At 54.1% G+C, this 17,229-nt stretch overlaps 1 protein-coding gene across 1 annotated transcript; it reads right to left on the bottom strand.

Annotated features, from left to right (window-relative positions):
• Nucleotides 1-2,720: 2,720 nt before the first annotated feature.
• On the bottom strand, nucleotides 2,721-12,097 carry ZC3H12A (zinc finger CCCH-type containing 12A). Its single transcript, XM_066375885.1, has 6 exons — nucleotides 11,977-12,097; nucleotides 10,708-11,184; nucleotides 6,106-6,245; nucleotides 4,919-5,153; nucleotides 4,461-4,567; nucleotides 2,721-4,293 (listed from the first exon to the last, which is right to left on the bottom strand). The coding sequence occupies exons 2-6, from the start codon at nucleotides 11,100-11,102 to the stop codon at nucleotides 3,416-3,418; spliced, it is 1,755 nt and encodes a 584-aa protein (XP_066231982.1). The 5' UTR covers nucleotides 11,103-11,184; nucleotides 11,977-12,097; the 3' UTR covers nucleotides 2,721-3,415.
• Nucleotides 12,098-17,229: the final 5,132 nt, after the last annotated feature.

The following is a 17,229-nucleotide window of genomic DNA, read 5'->3' as shown; positions in this document are numbered from 1 at the left end:
GTTAACCCGTTTGAAAGACAGAACTTGCAAGGAGATGCATGCTCAGAGCCTTGCTGGTGACAGCCCTAGGGTGGGGTGGGGGGGAGTGGGGGGGGGTTCAGGGAAGGGCTGGCAGGAGGCCATCCTTTGTGAGATCTCTAGGATCATTTCCCAACAGAGCATAATTTGCATACTCACTGGTTTCCCCATCAACCTCTCAGCTGCTGGAACCAGGAAAGAGGAGAAAGCACACAGGGCAGCTGCCGGGGTTTGGTCTCCTCTAGCAGCTCAGCCTGAGCTTCTGTCCCAGGATCAAGGCTAGCCCTGCCACCTCCTCACACCTTACAGGTGTCTTGTGAGGCAGGCCAGGGAGTGGAGGCTCCTGGAGAGGAGGGGAGTTGCCCAGGGCCACACAGCCAGAGAGGGACTTGCACCCAGACCTTCTTCCTCTCATGCAGCTGCCACAACAGAAGTATCTCGTCAAATCTAGAGCGATGCAGGGATAATTGTATCCCTTTTACAGGTGGGGACACTGAGGCTCTATTCATAAAGGTGCTTCAGAGGGTGGGCAAGACATGGTGGGAACTTTGTGGTTAAAAACCAACTCGTGGGAGAGACATCCTGGGCATTGGGCCTGGCAGCCTCTGAGTGGCTCTGCCCGGAAGTCAGATTGAGAAAGAGGCCTGGAGAGGAGGCTGCTAACCCTGGATGACCAGCCCAGCCAGGCTGGGGCTGCCGGGAAAGCACAGGATACAAGCTCAGGCCACCAGGGCCCTGAACTGACTCAATCCTCCCTGGAGCCCAGACCCAGCTGGCACTGCCACATGGGCTCTATTGCCCTTGTTGGTGCCTGTCAACAAGCCAGCAGGGGCAGACACGGCCTCCAGACATTAGCCACAGCCAGCCTGGACCTGCTACCTCCTGCCCACTCCTGTAGGATCTGCTACCTTCCTCCCCGCACCTCCCAAAGCAGAAGAGCAAATGACGAAGAGTTCAGCTCTGCTCAAGGACCAAGTGCAGGCTCTCAAATCAGTGGACTGCTGACTGGTGGGAAGGGAAAAGGGGTGAAGGTACCCTATTCTGCTTCCAGGCCATTCCTAAAGCCTTACTGCATTCACGCTGCACTGTGGAGTGCAGACAGAGGAGGCTTGGTGGGCGGCGCTGCTGGGTACCTGTTGCTGAGCAGGTGGGTGGGGTGGTCACATCAGTCATGCTGGAAGGGATTCCTATGTGAATGTCATAAACGTGAGCAGGTTGTGAGGTGCGAGGCTGAAGACACTGCCTCCGGCCCTCTCGGGGCCCTCCCTTCCTCAGTTTGTGGGGTCAGGGGACCCGAGCTTGAAGCCCTGCCCCAGTCCGGCCCTCTTCATGGGACCTTGGGCAAGTCATTCAGCATTGCCCGTGGTTGATAATGAACAGGACAGTCCGGTATTTTAGCTTCCTGTCCCATAAAAACAAACACAGGCCCATAAATAGCCTTTTAACCTGGAGTACACGTCTTGATTGGGAAAAAAAAGTATTTTATAAATAAGGCAATGACATTTCTTTGTACAGATAAACTTGCCAAGGAGGCTGGGAACAACAGGCATGGGGCACCTTGATGAGCACGCTGTGGGCTGCACGGCTCCCTGCCGCAAGCGCAGGTGCCTTAGACGAGGTTCAGTGTGCTGAATGGGTGGGGGCTTACCGCGCAAATCGCCAAGGTGGCATTTTCTTCAACACACTGAACAGCTGTTCTGTGGTAAAGCAGTTTCTTAAAAAAAAAGTACAGATGCTATAAAAGCTTCATAAACAGAAGTACAAATTAGGTGAGATGTTCAATGACATAATTATTGAAACTACTCTTTCCGTTTTTCCCTGCTGATGGTGTTTGTTTGGGGATCATCTGACAGCCCAGCTTTTCACTTAAAGTTAATATTTATACCTTGTTTTCTCATCGGCAAAAAAAAAAAAAAAAAAAAAAAGATGTATATTCCTGCCTGGCCTCTTTCCTTCAAGAGCAGATGAAAAGGTTCAGATGGTGGATGGAGGTGAATGTAGCCCACCCAGAGCAACACCAGAAGTCCTTTAATGAGCACTTACTATGTGCCAGGGACTGGGTCACATACCCAACACGTATGACCTCATGCACTCTTTACAATAACACTGTAAGGTAGGTAACCATTATTATGGGTACTTCATAGATGAGGAAAGAGACTCAGAGAGGAGGTCACTTGTCCCAGATGATTATCAGTCAGTTCAGTTCGGAACCAGGACCTCCCCCCCCCCCCCCCACGTGGCGGTTACCCAGGCATTGCCTCACCAGCCTGCTTCTGCAGCTCTCGTGGACTCTAATGGCCTCTGGGAGGATGGGGCAGTGCCAAGGCTCCCCCATACTCGTCCACCCAGCTCCCCTAGAAGCCATCTTCTCAACAGGTGGTTTCCCTCTCTTCACTTCTGGTCACGGGACAGAAAAGGGGAACAGCCCCCCCACTCCCACCCCTTTCTTACATCACCATCTCAGGACTCCAAATTCTTTTCCACTTCTGCTTCCCACCTTCCCCACCGTTGTCCATGTCCACAGCCTCCTCTTTCTCCTCTCAAGGCCTGACCAGGGCCTCAGGAAGGATGCCTCTGTTCCCAAGGGACTGAGCACTCTCGGTGGAGCTCGGCAGGTCCATGTGCACACCTCTGACCTTCCATCACCCAAAGGTCAGCCCAACCCCCAGGCACAACGGAGAACATCACCTCTTGAAGGGGCTCACATTAAATTTTATTGATATGTTAAGGGAAGCAAGGACTTAACACTTAAAATACATATTAACATTACACGTGTCTCCCCCAGCCCCTGGGGAAGGGAGAGATGACTCCAACTACAGAGGAAGGGGGAGAAGAGGGTTCTTGACACCCCCCCCAAGGAACAATGGGATGAACTGAGTGGATAGAAGGAGGGTAATTAAGAAGCATCTTGCTTACTAACATGAAGCCTCATTGCCCAAGAGAGCATGGATGAGGCTTCATTGGCTTAGAGGAGGGGCCCTTGGAGGGCAGGCACACAGTGCCCAACTAGCCAGCCAAGGCTGGCGTCCCAGGGATGGGGTGGAGGTGGGGGGCCGTGCACAGGGCCTTCAGCCCAGGCCTCAGCTCCCCCAGCCTCCTTCCCCACCCTGAGAGAAAGGAGGGTTTGGGCTTCAGCCACGGACCGACGGCCGTTACCGGCGTCTCCTTAAACTACAGAGATACAATGTGCATCAACAGGGTGATCACTTCTGACCCACTCAGGCACACAGCGAGAGGTGCCGAGAGGGTCAGAACCAATCCTACAGTATCTTTGGTTTGTGGGTTCCGTTTCCTACTTTAATCCTCCCTCTGTCCAGCCTCCAGGGTAGGCCTCGGGGCTGGGAACAGGCTGCTCCGTGGCCCAGCCTGAGAGCCCTCGGACTGCCGCCAAGGCTGACTACTCACTGAGGTGCTGGGACTTATAGGAGAGGATCTCAGCAGCCAGCTGCTGGGGGTCCAGGAGCTGTGGGAAGCGCCCCATCACGGCTTCCACCAGGTGTGGGGGGAAGACGCCACACAGCTTGGTGTACACACTGGCTCGCTCCTTGGCCAGGCTTGCTGTCCCACCCCATGGGCCCCTGTCAGCCCCTGGGCCTGGCACCTGGGGCTCCTGCAGGACTGAGGTGGGTGGGGGCAGCTGGTACGGCTCAGACCAGTACTCTCGAGGTGGAAAGGCAGCTGGTGGGGGTGCGTAGTCGGCAGGGACACTGAAGTGGCCAGGACCCACAGCCCGTCCAAAGGCAGAGAAGGCCGGAGTGGCTGGGAGCTCAGCCCTGTAGGGGGGGTAGCCAGCATAAGGGCCCCGAGGGGGGCCCGGCTCTCCAGAGCCCCCCCGAACCCCCCACAGCTCTGACATCTGGCTCTCCAGGGAACCAATGCCCGAGTCCAGGCAGTCTTGAGAGGTGTATGGGAGAGAATCCGGGGTCTGTGGGAACCAGTCCGTGGTCCCAAAGCTGCCGCCACTGCCCCCACTGGGTGGGATGCTCCTGCCTGTGGTCACTGGGACAAAGGTCTGGCTCAGAGCCTCTCGGTGGGGCCCCAGTGGGGCCTGGGCTCCCAGCTTCTTCCCGTCCAGGCTGCACTGCTCACACTCTGTGGGCAGAGAGCCAGGCTGAGATGGAGATGAGGCCCGCCGGCCACTTTTGTCCTTGCCTGGGGCTCGAGGGGGTGAGAGGAGGGCATTGGCTCGGAGCTCATCCGCCACGGAGCGTTGGGGGCGGCTTGGCCGCTCAGGGTGGAAGAACCGGCACTTGATCCCGTAGGTGCATTTCCGCCCTGGAAAGCAGGAAGGGGACGCTAAGCCTGGGAGCTCTAGGATGGGCGGGGCATAGGAAACTTGGGGTTGGGTGGTCCTAGGAGGAAGAACTTGGGGGCAGGTTGACTAGAGTGAGATGAAGGGGAAGGAGGGAGGACGGCCTTGAGGGTGGAGCTGGGTTTCTTACCATAGGGACATGGCTGCTTCCTGTGCTCAGCTGTGAGTGGCTTCTTACGCAGGAAGTTGTCTAGGCTTGGCCCATGCCGGCCCAAGGGGTCATCAGGGGGCATGAACCTGCAGAGCAGGTGGGAGACATGAGGGAGACTTTGAAGTGCTGGGAGGGGGCTGGAGAGCGAGCCTCACTGGGAATGATAGACAGGAGGGCAGCTCCAGAGGGTGCCCGTCTAGCAGGACATATCTGGGCAACCTGAAATGTGAACCCACGGCTGCGTCCACTGGCCTCTGGTCAGATGCAGTGCTGGGAACCCAGAAGGCTCTCTTGGAACCATGTCCTTTTACAACTGCTACTGCTCAGCCTGGCCCCAGCCTGATCCTTCTGACGTGGTGTCATGTCCATCGCCCTCTCTAAGCTGTCTGGGTCCAAGGCCACGGCCCCACAGCGGCCCCCCCACCTTGGGGACGCACTTGTCATTGACGAAGGAATACATGAGCAGCCGCTCCTCGATAAAGCGCTTCCACTCCTGCTTCTCGCTCTGGAGGTCCCGGTATGTGTCGTTGGAGACCACCACCCCGTCAGACTCGAAGGCCAGCTTCACGATGAAGCGGTCATCGTAGCAGACCACTCGCTTGCCGCCCACGCGCCGCGACGGTGTGAACACCAGGATCTTCTTCTTCTCCAGTTCCCGCAGGATGTGCTGGTCTGGGAGGCAGCAGGGGGCGCAGGTCAGGGCCCAGCCTCGACCCAGGGCCAGGCCCACAGGGCTCTTGGCTCCAGGGCAGGAAGCAGCTCTGCTGAGGCCGCTGCCACACCTCAGCCCCTCAGCGGGGCCTTGCATGCAGTTTGCTGCCTAAAGATAAAGACCACCTGAAACAGGCCTGGAGGTCCGCTCAGCAAAGGACACCGAGCACAGAACTGGGCCAGGTCCTTGTCTCCTTCCTGACATCGGGCCTGCTCATGTGCAGGGGGGGCTTGGCTTTGGCGCTCATCCAGCCAATCCCACCAGTGTCCATAAATAAGCCCCAGCTTGAGCTGAAGGGGGCAGGAGATGGAGGGGCCACTTTTCTTAGGGCGGGTGGCCTCAGCCAGCCCACCTCCTAGATCTTAAGACCTCTAGGGAAAAAAAACTCAGTTTTTACTTCCAAAGGTTGGGGGGCTCTTGCTGTATGAAGAATAGTAACAGCTAGCATTTATTGAGCATTTACTGTGTGCCAGGCACTCTGCTAAGCACTCACCGTGTATTAACTCATGGGATCCTCACAACAACCCTGGGAGCCCTGTGAGATTATCAGCCCTCACCCCTGTCTCTGATGAGGAGCAAGTGGCTCAGAGCGAGGTGCCCAGAAGGAACAGAGCCAGGATTCCAGAGCCCACAGGCTCAGTCACCACACTATGCAGCCCCTGTGTCACTGGGGCCGTGGAGAGAGCGTCCCACCATTACATGAGGGAGGTACTTGGAGGCAGAGGCTGTACAAGGTGACCGTCAATGAGCACTATTCAGCACAGGAGTGCCGAGGACAGCATGAACCAGGAAGAGAAATGCTGGTTCCTGCTTGGAGCCTAGAAGTCGCCGGTCACATTCAAAGGGTCTGTCCTGGGCAGCACCTGGGCTCCTGGGGCACCGAGGCCACCCCCCTCCAGAGGTGTGACTCACCTGTAATGGGCACATCGGGCCGAGGCTGTTCCTTTCTCCAGGATGGTACAAATACTGTGATGTCTGTGTGGCCCCGCTCCAGAAACCAGCTCACGGCCAGCAGGATGCCTCGGCAGGAGAAGACCTCCTTGTTCCCGTGGCTGCAGGGCAGAGGAGGGTAGGGGTCAGCCTGGGGGGGTCACACTCCAGCCTGTCCTGGCTCTCAGCCCAGCGCCCTCAGGCTGGGGCCCAAGGCCTGCATTCCCTCCTGGTTCCCACAGGACTCAGGATGACCAGACCTGGGACTTTCCCGGAGGTTCCATCTCCCAACAGTGAGGAAACGCCCAGGAATCTGGCAGCACTCGCTCCCCACGTGGGGGAGGGGCAGGCTGCTTGCAACACACCTGGGGGTGGGGGAAAGGCGCTGGAGACTTCTGGTTCCTGCCCCACCCGGGGGTGCTGGGACCAAGGGGACACATGTACACATGCAGCCTGAGTCACCGCCCCTCCCTCCTCCCGGGAGGGGATAGGGAGGCACCCGCCCCACTAAGAGAAGAGAAACCAGCTTGATCTGGATTAAAGCTGGATTAAAGTTCAGTCCTGCACTAACCCCAGGGGCTGGGACTGAGGAGGGCGAAGGGGAAGGAGCCACGTCCCAACCTTGCAGGCGGGCGGGCGGGCGCCGGCAGACAGAGGAAGCTGTCCAGCAGCCTTTCAGTTTGAAAGTGAAAGGGCACTACTTTCCTCCCAAGACTGCCAATTCCCCCAAATGCCTAGATAGCCCTGTCCTCTCTTTCCCCTCTCCCTCTCGGAAGAGCATGACCTGAGGCAGAAAGACTGCAGGGACCAGGGGACTCCTGACAGGAGAGCTGAGACGTGGGACATGCCCCGGCCACGGGCCCATGACCAGACCTCGCCCCATCCCAATGTGGCTGGGTCCAAAAGAAAGCCCCGAGGTGCTGCTGGGTTGCTCTGGCTCAGTTTCTCTATCTGAAAAATGGGCCTGGTCATCTGCAGCTTCCTTTAGAAGGGCCCGTATCAGTGGGACAACCTTCCTGTTTGCTTGAAGCCAAATACAGCCCAGAAAAGTGGAGAGTCTCACTGGATTCCTCGGAGGGTGGGAGGAAGACAGGGGCTCCCAGGGAATACCAGGTATGGTGGAAGGGCTCCAGACCAGGCTGGGGGGCTGGAGGGCTGGAGGAGGCCAGCTGGGGACCCCTCCCCATTGACTGCTGCCCCTCAATAACCCTCAGTGAAAAATTTAAGACTGTTATATCTGGCAAATACAATAAACGTTACACAAAAGATGCAAGTCCATGGCCGACCACATCCTGTGGGTGGCTTTTGGGGAGGGAGTGGTAGCTGGAGCCCCCAAAAAAGGTAGAGAAGAAGGCAGGCAGCTGGGGGGCACAGAAGCTGCCTGGGGGTGAGGCCAGGACTCCCGGGTCTGAAGGTCTCTGTAAATTGTAAGGGAGGCAAAGTCCAGCCTGAAGGTAGTGCTCATCCCTGCCAGGTGGGGCCTCCCCGCCAGGTGCATCCGCCTGGGATATAAGTTTACATTTACTGAGCGCACTGAGCCAGGCCCTGATCTATGCGCTTAACATTGAATCATCAGCAAGCCTCTGAGGGAGGGTACTATCATTAGAGGCTCCTTTCCCCTTTATTCAGATGAGAAATCTGTGGTCCATACACAGCATCACACAGCAGCAACTGTGGAACACAGCTGCACTCCCCGAGTCTGTGCTCATGACCCCTACGGGTGTTGATGCTCAGACGGGTGGGGATGGAGCAGAGATTAACGGGTACCCAGCTCCTATTAGAGGTAGGTGCATCATGTACCTCCTTGCCTCAACCTTACCAAAGCTAGCAGCAGTGAAGGAAACCGAGACTATGAGACGTATCTAAGATCCCTGGGTTAGCTGTAAGAGGCAGAACTTGAACCCATGCCTGGGGCCATCAGATTGCCTTCTTGTCCCCAGCAGCAAAACCTGAAGTTTATATAGGAGGGAAAAAGATCCCAAACTTGAGAGGTTCTACCAAGTGTTATGAGGGAGGAGCAGGCTGGGGACAGGAAAAGTGATGAATCTGGCAAACTTCTGTTCCTCTCTCAGGTCTCATGTGAGGTGTCACCACCTGAGAAGCCTTCCATGACCTTCCAGGATGGGTCTGTTGCCTGGTCTGTCCTGATAATGCCTACTGCTGTGAGAGGGACTAAAGTTAGCGGTAGGGAGCGCTCCCAGCCTGGGAGGGCAGTATCCGGTGGGCGGCTTCTCCCATCACATTACTCCCTGCCTGGGCCTTCTGCTCTGGGCGCGATCATCTCTGGCTTGGCTTCCTCTTTCAGGTATGCAGTCTGCGTATGAATCCACCTACCTCCTCCTATACACACGTGTGTACACGCATATGTCCCATCCTTGGCCAGCATCTTCAAGCCCAGGGACTTACTGGGATGCCAGGGCTTCCAGGACCATGTACTGCCTTTAGGCATCAGAAACCATGGCTGGGGACAAGTCTGCTCTCAGCAGGCACAGCCTTCAGAATATTCCCTCAGCAGGTAGTCAGAGCCTTACTCTTGGCAGAAGTAGAACATCAGATACTGGCCTCCCAGGCCGTGAGCTAACTTCAGTCCCTCTCACAGCAATGGAGGAAGGAAGCTCTGTGGGCAGACATCCTCCCAGCCACACCGCAGAGGTCAGGGCTCCTCAGCCTGGCTAACTAGACACTGGTAAGACACATAGGAGACTCCACCTCAGTGGCTCCCAACCTAGGAGAGAGGGCAGGGCCAGGCTACCCAGGTGAAAAGATCTGCCAGGGTTGTGCCTAGCTAGAGAAAAATTCCCTTAGAAGGAAACAGAGGTGAATTTCCCCACGATTTGCATACAGTGGGGGCTGGCCCGCCTCCCCTTGTGGGGGGAGGGGGCGGCAGGGCAGGAACCCAGAAACAGCTGAGACAGGAAGTTTGAGGCTGGAATTCCCCTCCAGCTTCTGCCTCACTCAGAAAGCCCCAGTGGCTCCGTGCTGCAGCCAGCTCCTCTGGCCAGCCCCCTCCACAACCGCCCCTCCTCCTTCTCAGGTCCCTCCCCCTCTGCCAGCACACAAACACACACAGCACATGGCTGCCCTGGGCTTAGCACTCTGTCCCACGCCCCCAGAGGAAGGAGTCACAGACCCATTCCAGCCATACGCTGATGGAGCCTGAGAGGGGACCTGTAACTTTCAAAGCACATGCTGTGACCAGCTGCCACTGGCATGTGCAAGCCAGCTTTACTCAACCTTCCACCCAGGCTCAGCCCATTTCAGAGAGGGAAAGACTGACCTAAAGCTGAACTGGGCCTGAAACTGTGGTGGCGCAGTGGATAAAGCGTCGACCTGGAAATGCTGAGGTTGCCGGTTCAAAACCCTGGACTTGCCTGGTCAAGGCACATATGGGAGTTGATGCTTCCTTTCTCTCTCCCTCTCTCTCTCCTCTCCAAAAATGAAAAATAAAATAAAAAAATGAAAAAAAAAATTAAAAAAAGATGGCTGAACTGGGCCAGGAACAACAGGACAGCTGACTTGACCCAGCTGGGCCAGAAGTAGGAGGGGCAGAGAAACCAAGGGCATGGAGGCCTCAGGCAGCCCACCAGTGAGATCCCCGAGGATAGCCTGTGAAGGAGCCATCCGTGTCGGGGTCTTCGTGTCCACACCCACAGAAGCTTTTCCTTGTTAACAATCTGTCTGCCAGTCCTGACTCAGCAGCCCACACGGGAGGGACTGGAATAAAGAGGATCCCCCAACATTCTCTGTTAAAGCCTACTTGGGGGAAGGGGTACTGGGACTGAGTCTTGGCTCTGGCCCTAGGGAGCTCCCAGAGCTCCGTCCCACCCAGGTGGCTCCAGCTAAATCAGAATGCACGCAAGTCACAGCTCACTTGAAGCCAAAGCATCAGGCCAGTGACCCACACCCCCCACATAGAGCCAGGTCCTCGAGGTCACCCTTGGTTATAGCTACAAAGGCCTCAGGACTGGGCCTGCTTCCGTGGGAGCCCATGTCTGAGACAACAAGGCCTCAGAAGCCCCAGACCCTGAGTAATTGCAAAACTATCAAGTACTGCTGTTTCCTGAGTGGTTCCTCTCTGCAGGTACTGCACTGACTCCTGAGGGGCTGGATCAGACCTGTCTCACAGATGAGCAAAGAAGGCTCATCTGTAAGAGACTCTAGGCCCTCCTTCTATGAGTGAGCTAGAGCCCCTCTGGTCCCTTCTGCTGTACTGCCTCATGTCACAGGAGAGAAACCGAGGCTGAGTGTTGGCCCTTGGGAAGTGACAAAGAGCACAAAGTGAACTCTGGAGACAGAGGACCCAAGTTCGAATCTTTGCTCCACTGCTTCCCAACAGTGTGACCCCAAGCAAGTCTTTGAGCCCCTGATCTTATCCCTACAACATTCCTAGCAAACCCACTTCCAAGAAGCCATGAGGATTATAGGAGCCTCCTGGCACACATAGTAGGGCCTCAATAAAGGGCTTTCTCTTCCTCTAGACTAGTGTGTGAGAAGAGGTTAAACTCTTTCCTGAAGGCCCCTCTATGAGATACAGACATAGGCCACTATTCCAGGTCACGGCTTGGCTGCAAAAGTGACACGTACCTCATGGCCACGTTGCTCCCATCGATGACCACGGGCCTCAGGTCACTGACTTCCTTGTCCTCCTCCAGAGATGAGGGCTCCAGGGTGGGAGCTTTGAGGGTTCCCCCACCCCGGGGGACCAGAGGAAGCTGAGGACAAGGATCTGGTGAGGCCTGGCGCTCCCGCTCGGCTGCTGGCCCATGTTTCACCAGCTCACCCAGCACTGTGTTGGTGTCTGCGTGGACCCCCAGTTTCTGCAGGACGTTGTGGATTTCAGCAGAGGAGTAGCCCAGCTTTCGGAAGAAGTCCACCTTCATCTGCAGCTCTGCACCTGATGCCTCCTCAGTGGGGGTCACCTGAGCTGACCTGGGGGTAACTTGGCAGCTCTGGGGGTCTTCAAGTTCCCACAGACTCATGGTGGGGGCTGGCTTCCTGGGTGGGCCTCTCTCCACCCAGCCACTCACAGATCAGACTGGTGGAAGGCACCTGCCACAGCTCCTTGAAGGAAACCACAAGGGTTAAGGATGGGGAATGGCTCTCTTCCATCCCTGTCCCGTCCAGTCCAGCCTCGCCCCGCCCCACCCAACAGGATGAGGCAACACTGTACTATGCAAATCCATCTTCTTTGGTTACCTCTGTTAGTCCCCTCAAAAGCTCCCCCAGCTAGGGATCATTATTCCCAAGGATGAAACTGAGCCCCAGACATTAAAAAATTGCTCAAGGTCATCTAGCTGTTGGCTGGTGTCGCAAGGATTTGAACTTAGGCAGTCTGACTCCACCTCCTACCCTAAGCACATCCCCACACCAACCCAGGGGACCCAGATGTCCTGGGAGGCCTTAGAAGACCTTGCCGCGCCCCCACAGCTGCGGGGCGGGGCGCTCAGATGGAAACCCTGGGTTGGAAGTGAGCTGAGGGGAGGCCGGGGGCTTCCCCGCTGAGGCTTTCGCCCCCGTCCGCCTGCCCTGCGCTCCGAGCCAGGCCCAGGAGGCGCAGAGCCCGTGGCCAAACTCCTGGGTTGGGGGAGAACTTTCTGGGGAGACCCACAGGAGAGAAAAGTTGCTGGGAAACTCTGGTTGGCCGCCGGGCTCGGTGACGCGGAGGCTGTCCCGGCCCCCCAGCTCCCCAGGCTCTCCCTCAAGAGCTCGATCTCATTTTTCCCATGATCTCCCAACTTGGGCTAAGTTAAAGGGGGTCCCGAAAACCCTCGACGTAGAGGGGACCGGTCCCACGACCCCCCGCCCCCTCCCCTGCCCGCGGCCCACGCCCTCACCCCACCACGCGCGACTCACCCCGCCGCGCGCCAGGAGCTGCCGGCTGCGTCTCCATGGGGCCGAGTCCCAGCGGCAAGGCCTGTGGTGCCTTTATATGGGGCGGTGGGCGGGCAGGCTGCGTTAAGGACCGAGACGCGGAAGCCCCGTAGGAGAAGAGCCAGTCGGCCACCGCCCCTTCCTGCTCCGCCCCATACCGCCCCGCCCCACCCCGCGATCGGCCCCGCCCCACCGTCAGCCCCGCCCCGCCCCTGCCTCTGGCTCCGCTGTCGTGGCGGATTGTTCCAAGCTCCACCAGGAATTGGTGGTGGGGACGCTGGCCTCCAGGTCCCAGCGGCGAGGAGATCCAGGGGCCGGGAGTGCACGGCCCTCGTGCGGAAGGTAAGCACAGGCTAAAGCAGGTACGTGATGCAAGGACAGGTACAGCCACGAACGCTCAGACGCTTGACAAGTACGGACCCCAACTGATGAAGCCACAGTCAGGGACGCTTTGAGTGAGTCAGGTTCACAAAGTTTGGTCCACGCACCTTTGGAAGTAGGTTCATAGTTACACAGATAGGTACACCCAGACAGGCACTTTTCAGATGGAGACAAGAACACACTCAAGAACAAGTACTAGAGCAGGCAGGCACACAGAGGAGGGGCGACACTTAGGGCCAGGCACGCATTTTCTGAAATAAGGACTCTTACCAGGAGAAAAAGGCAGGTACAACTAGCTGATAAACAATGATGAAGACAGAAAGCCAGGCAATAGAGGTGCATTTACACCAGTCACCCTGTGTATGTCCCCAGAATGCTCTCTTACACAGCTATGAAAGTCACTGAGGCCACCCAGTCTTCCATTAGGATGCTTTAGGTTCCCAGATGAGCCAGTCATGATCCCACGTTGAGTTCAGCACTTTACAGTATCTACCCATGGGCTTGGCTGAGGAAGACAGAGGTCATTATGTCCATCTTACCCTAGAGAAATTCAGAAAAGGCTTAATTGCCCCACCTAGAAAGACTGGGAACCAGGACCAGGAGCTTCCATTCCAGGGCGTCAGGTACCACTTTTGCCACTTTTTAAAATTTATTTTTATTTATTCATTTCAGAGAAGAGAGAGAGAGAAAGGGCAGGGGAGGAGCAGGAAGCATCAATTCCCATATGTGCCTGGACCGGGCAGGCCCAGGGTTTTGAACTGGCAACCTCAGCATTCCAGGTCAATGCTTTATCCACTGTGCCACCACAGGTCAGGTCTACTTTTGCCACTTTTGAAACCCACAAGTGATTTAGGGCAGTGGGGAGAGTCTTCTGGTGAAAGAGTGAGGTCTGAAACCCTGCCTTCAACTGTGTGTGTGTGTGTGTGTGTGTGTGTGTGTGTGTGTGTGTACAAAGGGAACATAGAACCCACAAACTAAAGGCACCAGCTATCCTTGGCAGTGCCACCAGTTCACTTTGCAGATGGAGCAACTGAATCCCAGGGAGCCAAACTACTCAATACTGTTTCCTCTGTGTGCCAATACTTTACTTATATTTCCTCTGCCTTATGGTTGGCATGTGTCCTATAAGGTTACATGTTATTAGTGTTGTAATAAAAAATTGTTTATTGTAAAAGACACCATCTACTCTATACATGTGCAGCTGAACAGATAATAATAATGCTTATAGTAAAACATCCACATATCCACACCTAACTTAAAAAACAGACCTGTGCCAACCTTTGAGGCCCTCCGTATGTCTCCATTAGAGCCTCATCCCCTCATCCGGAACATCCACTTTCCTGAATTTTGTTCTAATTGTGTTAATCCTTTCTCTGACTTTTTTTCTTTTAGTTTTATCACCTTTGTATGATCCCTAAATAATATATTGTTTAGTTTTGCTTTTCTTTACTTTGTACAAATGGAATCATTCTATATGATTATGTGATTTCTTTTTTTCTCCACAGCATTGTTTTTATTTTCTTTATTTTTTATTTCTTAATTTTAATTTTAATTTTTTTATTTTTCCAAACTGAGAAGTGGGGGGCAGCAGACAGACTCCTACATGTGCCCGACGGGACCCACCCAGCATGCCCACCAGGGGGCAATGCTCGGCCCTTCTGGGGGCATCGCTCTGTTGCAACCAAAGCCATTTTAGTGCCTGAGGCAGAGGCCATGGAGCCATCCTCAGCGCCTGGGCCAACTTTGCTCCAGTGGAGCCTTGGCTATGGGAGGGGAAGAGAGAGAGAGAGAAAGAAGAGGGAGAAGGGTGGAGAAGCAGATGGGCGCTTCTCCTGTGTGCTCTGGCCGGGAATCGAATCCTGGACTTCCACATGCCGAGCCAACGCTCTACCACTGAGCCAACCAGCCGGGGCCCACAGTATTGTTTTTAAATCAATTTTTATTGGCTGTGTACCTATAGTTTATTTTATTGTCGAATGATATTTCATTTTAGAATATACCACTGGTTATTTATCCATCCTAGTGTTATTAGATGCTGTTTATAGGATTTCTTTCTTTTTTATTTTTTTACTGTTACAAAAAGTGTGCTTTGGTTATTCTTGTATCTATCATTTAAAAAAATTTTTTTTATTGATTTTTAGAGAAAGAGGAAGGAGGGATGGAGAGACAGAAACATTGATAAGTTCCTGCATGTGCCCCAACCAGGGATTGAACTGGCAACTTCTGTGCTCTAACTAACCAAGCTATCCGTCCAGGTCTTTTGGATCTATCTCAATGCAGAGGTAGGGCTGAGGAAATAGACACTTGGAGATTCAGAAGGGTAGAGTCACTTGCCCAAGCTCCTGGAGCTGGTGGAGCTGGAAACCTCACAGCTCTCTCCAAGGCATTCATCTCCACATTGACACCTGCTTGTTCCCATGCCACAGACCACTGCAGGGAGGAGGGAGCATGCATTTCTCTTCCTGAAGCTGTCCCCTTCCTCTGTGCCCCCCAGAGATAAAGCAACCTCATCACCTGCTCACAGCCACTCCCACTGATGAGTGCTCTGTATGCTGCACCCCTCATCTTCCCAACAGTCCCTTTTTGAATTGAGAAAATCTTAGCGATGCTAGGCATTTATTCATTGTAGTAACTATCTTTAAGATAGGAAAAATAGTCACAAGGTCAGGTTAATAATCATAATGATAAGTCAAGAATGCCACAGCGATAATGCCTCACATTTCTGAAGTACTCACCAGGCGGCAGGCACTGTGCCAGCACCTTGCAGACACTTCCGTGCCTTTGTATCTGCTTCTTCCCCAGCCCAGTAGTGCCCTCCCCTCCCCCGCTCCCCGGCTGCCTGGCCAATTCCATTCATCTTGTTGATGATGTCACCTCCTCTGTGAGGCCTGCCGGGACTCCTAAGATGTTGAGTTGCTTCCTCTCCTGTTCTCCCCTGGCATACCTACGTGCTGGATTGTGATTGCCTGCTTGGGACCTCTGCTGGGCCCGGCCTAGGCTGGGACTCCACCCATGCTCCCAGGCTCCATGCTGCACAGCACTGTGCCAGTGGGAGCTGGCAGGATTGGGCAATGAGTCACGCAGCTCCATGCCCTCCCAGTGAGCTCAGTCTAGCCCTCTTCCGGTTCAAATACTGTTCTTTCCTGAGAACCCCACTCTCTTCTGTGGAACCCAGGGCAGCTCAGGGAAACCCTCCTCCACAGAACCCCTGCTTCACTTCAAAGCTGGATTTTGCAAACCTTGGTCCCAATACCTAGGAGCTCTCTGGACCTCATGGTGCAGCCACACGCCACTCTGCCTCTTGAATGCATTATGCAGTGGCTGGGCTTGCCAACTTCCTTCCTGGAACTTTCCTGCTCTCCTGACACCTGCCTGTACCTGGACAGCTGAAGTGAGGCTCCAGGATTGGTCACTGTTGGGTGGGGATTGGGAAGGGGAGGCTGGAGAGGGAACGGTTCCAAGAATTAATTATCTTGTCCTTCGTTAGCTCCACTGGGCAGCTTAGACTTGGGTGGATGCAGGAACTGGGTCACCTCTGTAAGAAGGGTAGGCTGGCTACTCCCAATCCTTAGCAGAGTGGCTGCAGAGGTTAAATTCAACAAGGCCTGAGAGTGGAGAAAGGGCCAGGTCCAGCCCAGGTTTTGAGGCTCCTGGTTTATTTTTAAAAGACTTGTCACAATAGAGATGCAAAAGTTGAAGTATGTTTTAAATTGCACTGGAATGGATGAACTCTTTTCATCACGTATTCAAGTGCAATGCAATATATTTGGACTGTTGACAAGGTAATTGAAGGATCTGTTTTTAAAATATATTACTTCCTTGGAGAAATGGCTGATGCTAGGGTTGGGGCAGAGAAAAAGTGAGCCTGGAAGGTCTTGTGGTACCAGAGTTAGGAAGTGCTCAAAACACAAAAAGAGGGGTGCGTCAAAGGGACCCAGGAGCCAAAAACTCTCAATGGCCAAAGCTGTAACAGTTACAGCAATAAAAGAAATAACAGAGTATTAGATTATAACCCAAAGCATAAAATACATATCTGTGAGTCCATATTGGTAGAAATAAATGATTGATTAAAGAACAACCTGGGGGAGAAGAGACAGAGCTTCCAAATAGTATATGTAGATTCTCCACCCCCCAGCTTAATGATCGCCTCATCTGATAGTAACTTAACAATGGAGAAACCTGAAGACACCACCTTGACCTAGTGATCGAGGTTAACATCACCAGTAGTGAGTCAAGGGCATATCATGTATCCCTAATATTATGTGATAAGGGGGGCACTTCTTGTCTGTGATATTCTTCCCCCAAACTCATAACCCCAGAGAAAAACATCAGACAAATTACAGTTCAAGGGCCTTCTACAAAATACTTGACCAAGGCTCTCAAAACTGAAAGGGGTGTGAGAATGAAGGAGAGACAGGAACAGTCACAGGCCAGAGGGCACTGGGAGACCAGCCGGCTGGGACGAATGTGGTTTCCTGGGTTGGTTCCTGGAACCGTGAGATCCTGGAAAAGCTGGTTAAATTCAAAGGAGGTCTGGACTTGAGTTAACAGAGATGTACCAATGATTTTCTTGTGTTTTTGTTTTAGTTTTGACGGTGAAGCAATGTGCTATGAGATAACATTAGGGGAAACTGAAACCGAGAGGTGTATGGGAAGTGCCTAGAGTTAGACTGTCTTTGCTGCCTCTGTGTAAATCTGTAATTAATTCCAACATGAGAAAGGTTATTTAAAAATATGACTTCATGGACCTTGCCGGTAGAATGTTTTGGTAATAAGGCCAGATGTCTTTGTTCATTTTTATTGGTATAAAGAAATGACTTAAGTATAATCATTTGGAGATAGTGTCCAAAGTCT

Source organism: Saccopteryx leptura, chromosome 3 (genome assembly GCF_036850995.1).
Source record: "Saccopteryx leptura isolate mSacLep1 chromosome 3, mSacLep1_pri_phased_curated, whole genome shotgun sequence".
Classification (NCBI taxonomy): Eukaryota; Metazoa; Chordata; class Mammalia; order Chiroptera; family Emballonuridae; genus Saccopteryx; species Saccopteryx leptura.
Note: the sequence above shows the minus strand (reverse complement) of the source record. Positions and strands in the feature narration are given on the sequence as shown.

Coding starts and splice junctions, on each gene's coding strand:
- ZC3H12A (XM_066375885.1), bottom strand. CDS start 11,102: ATGAGTCTGTGGGAACTTGAAGACCCCCAGAGCTGCCAAGTTACCCCC. Junction 6,246..10,707: donor GGGAGCAACGTGGCCATGAG/GTACGTGTCACT, acceptor TCTGCCCTGCAG/CCACGGGAACAAGGAGGTCT. Junction 4,568..4,918: donor TATTCCTTCGTCAATGACAA/GTGCGTCCCCAA, acceptor CCTGCTCTGCAG/GTTCATGCCCCCTGATGACC.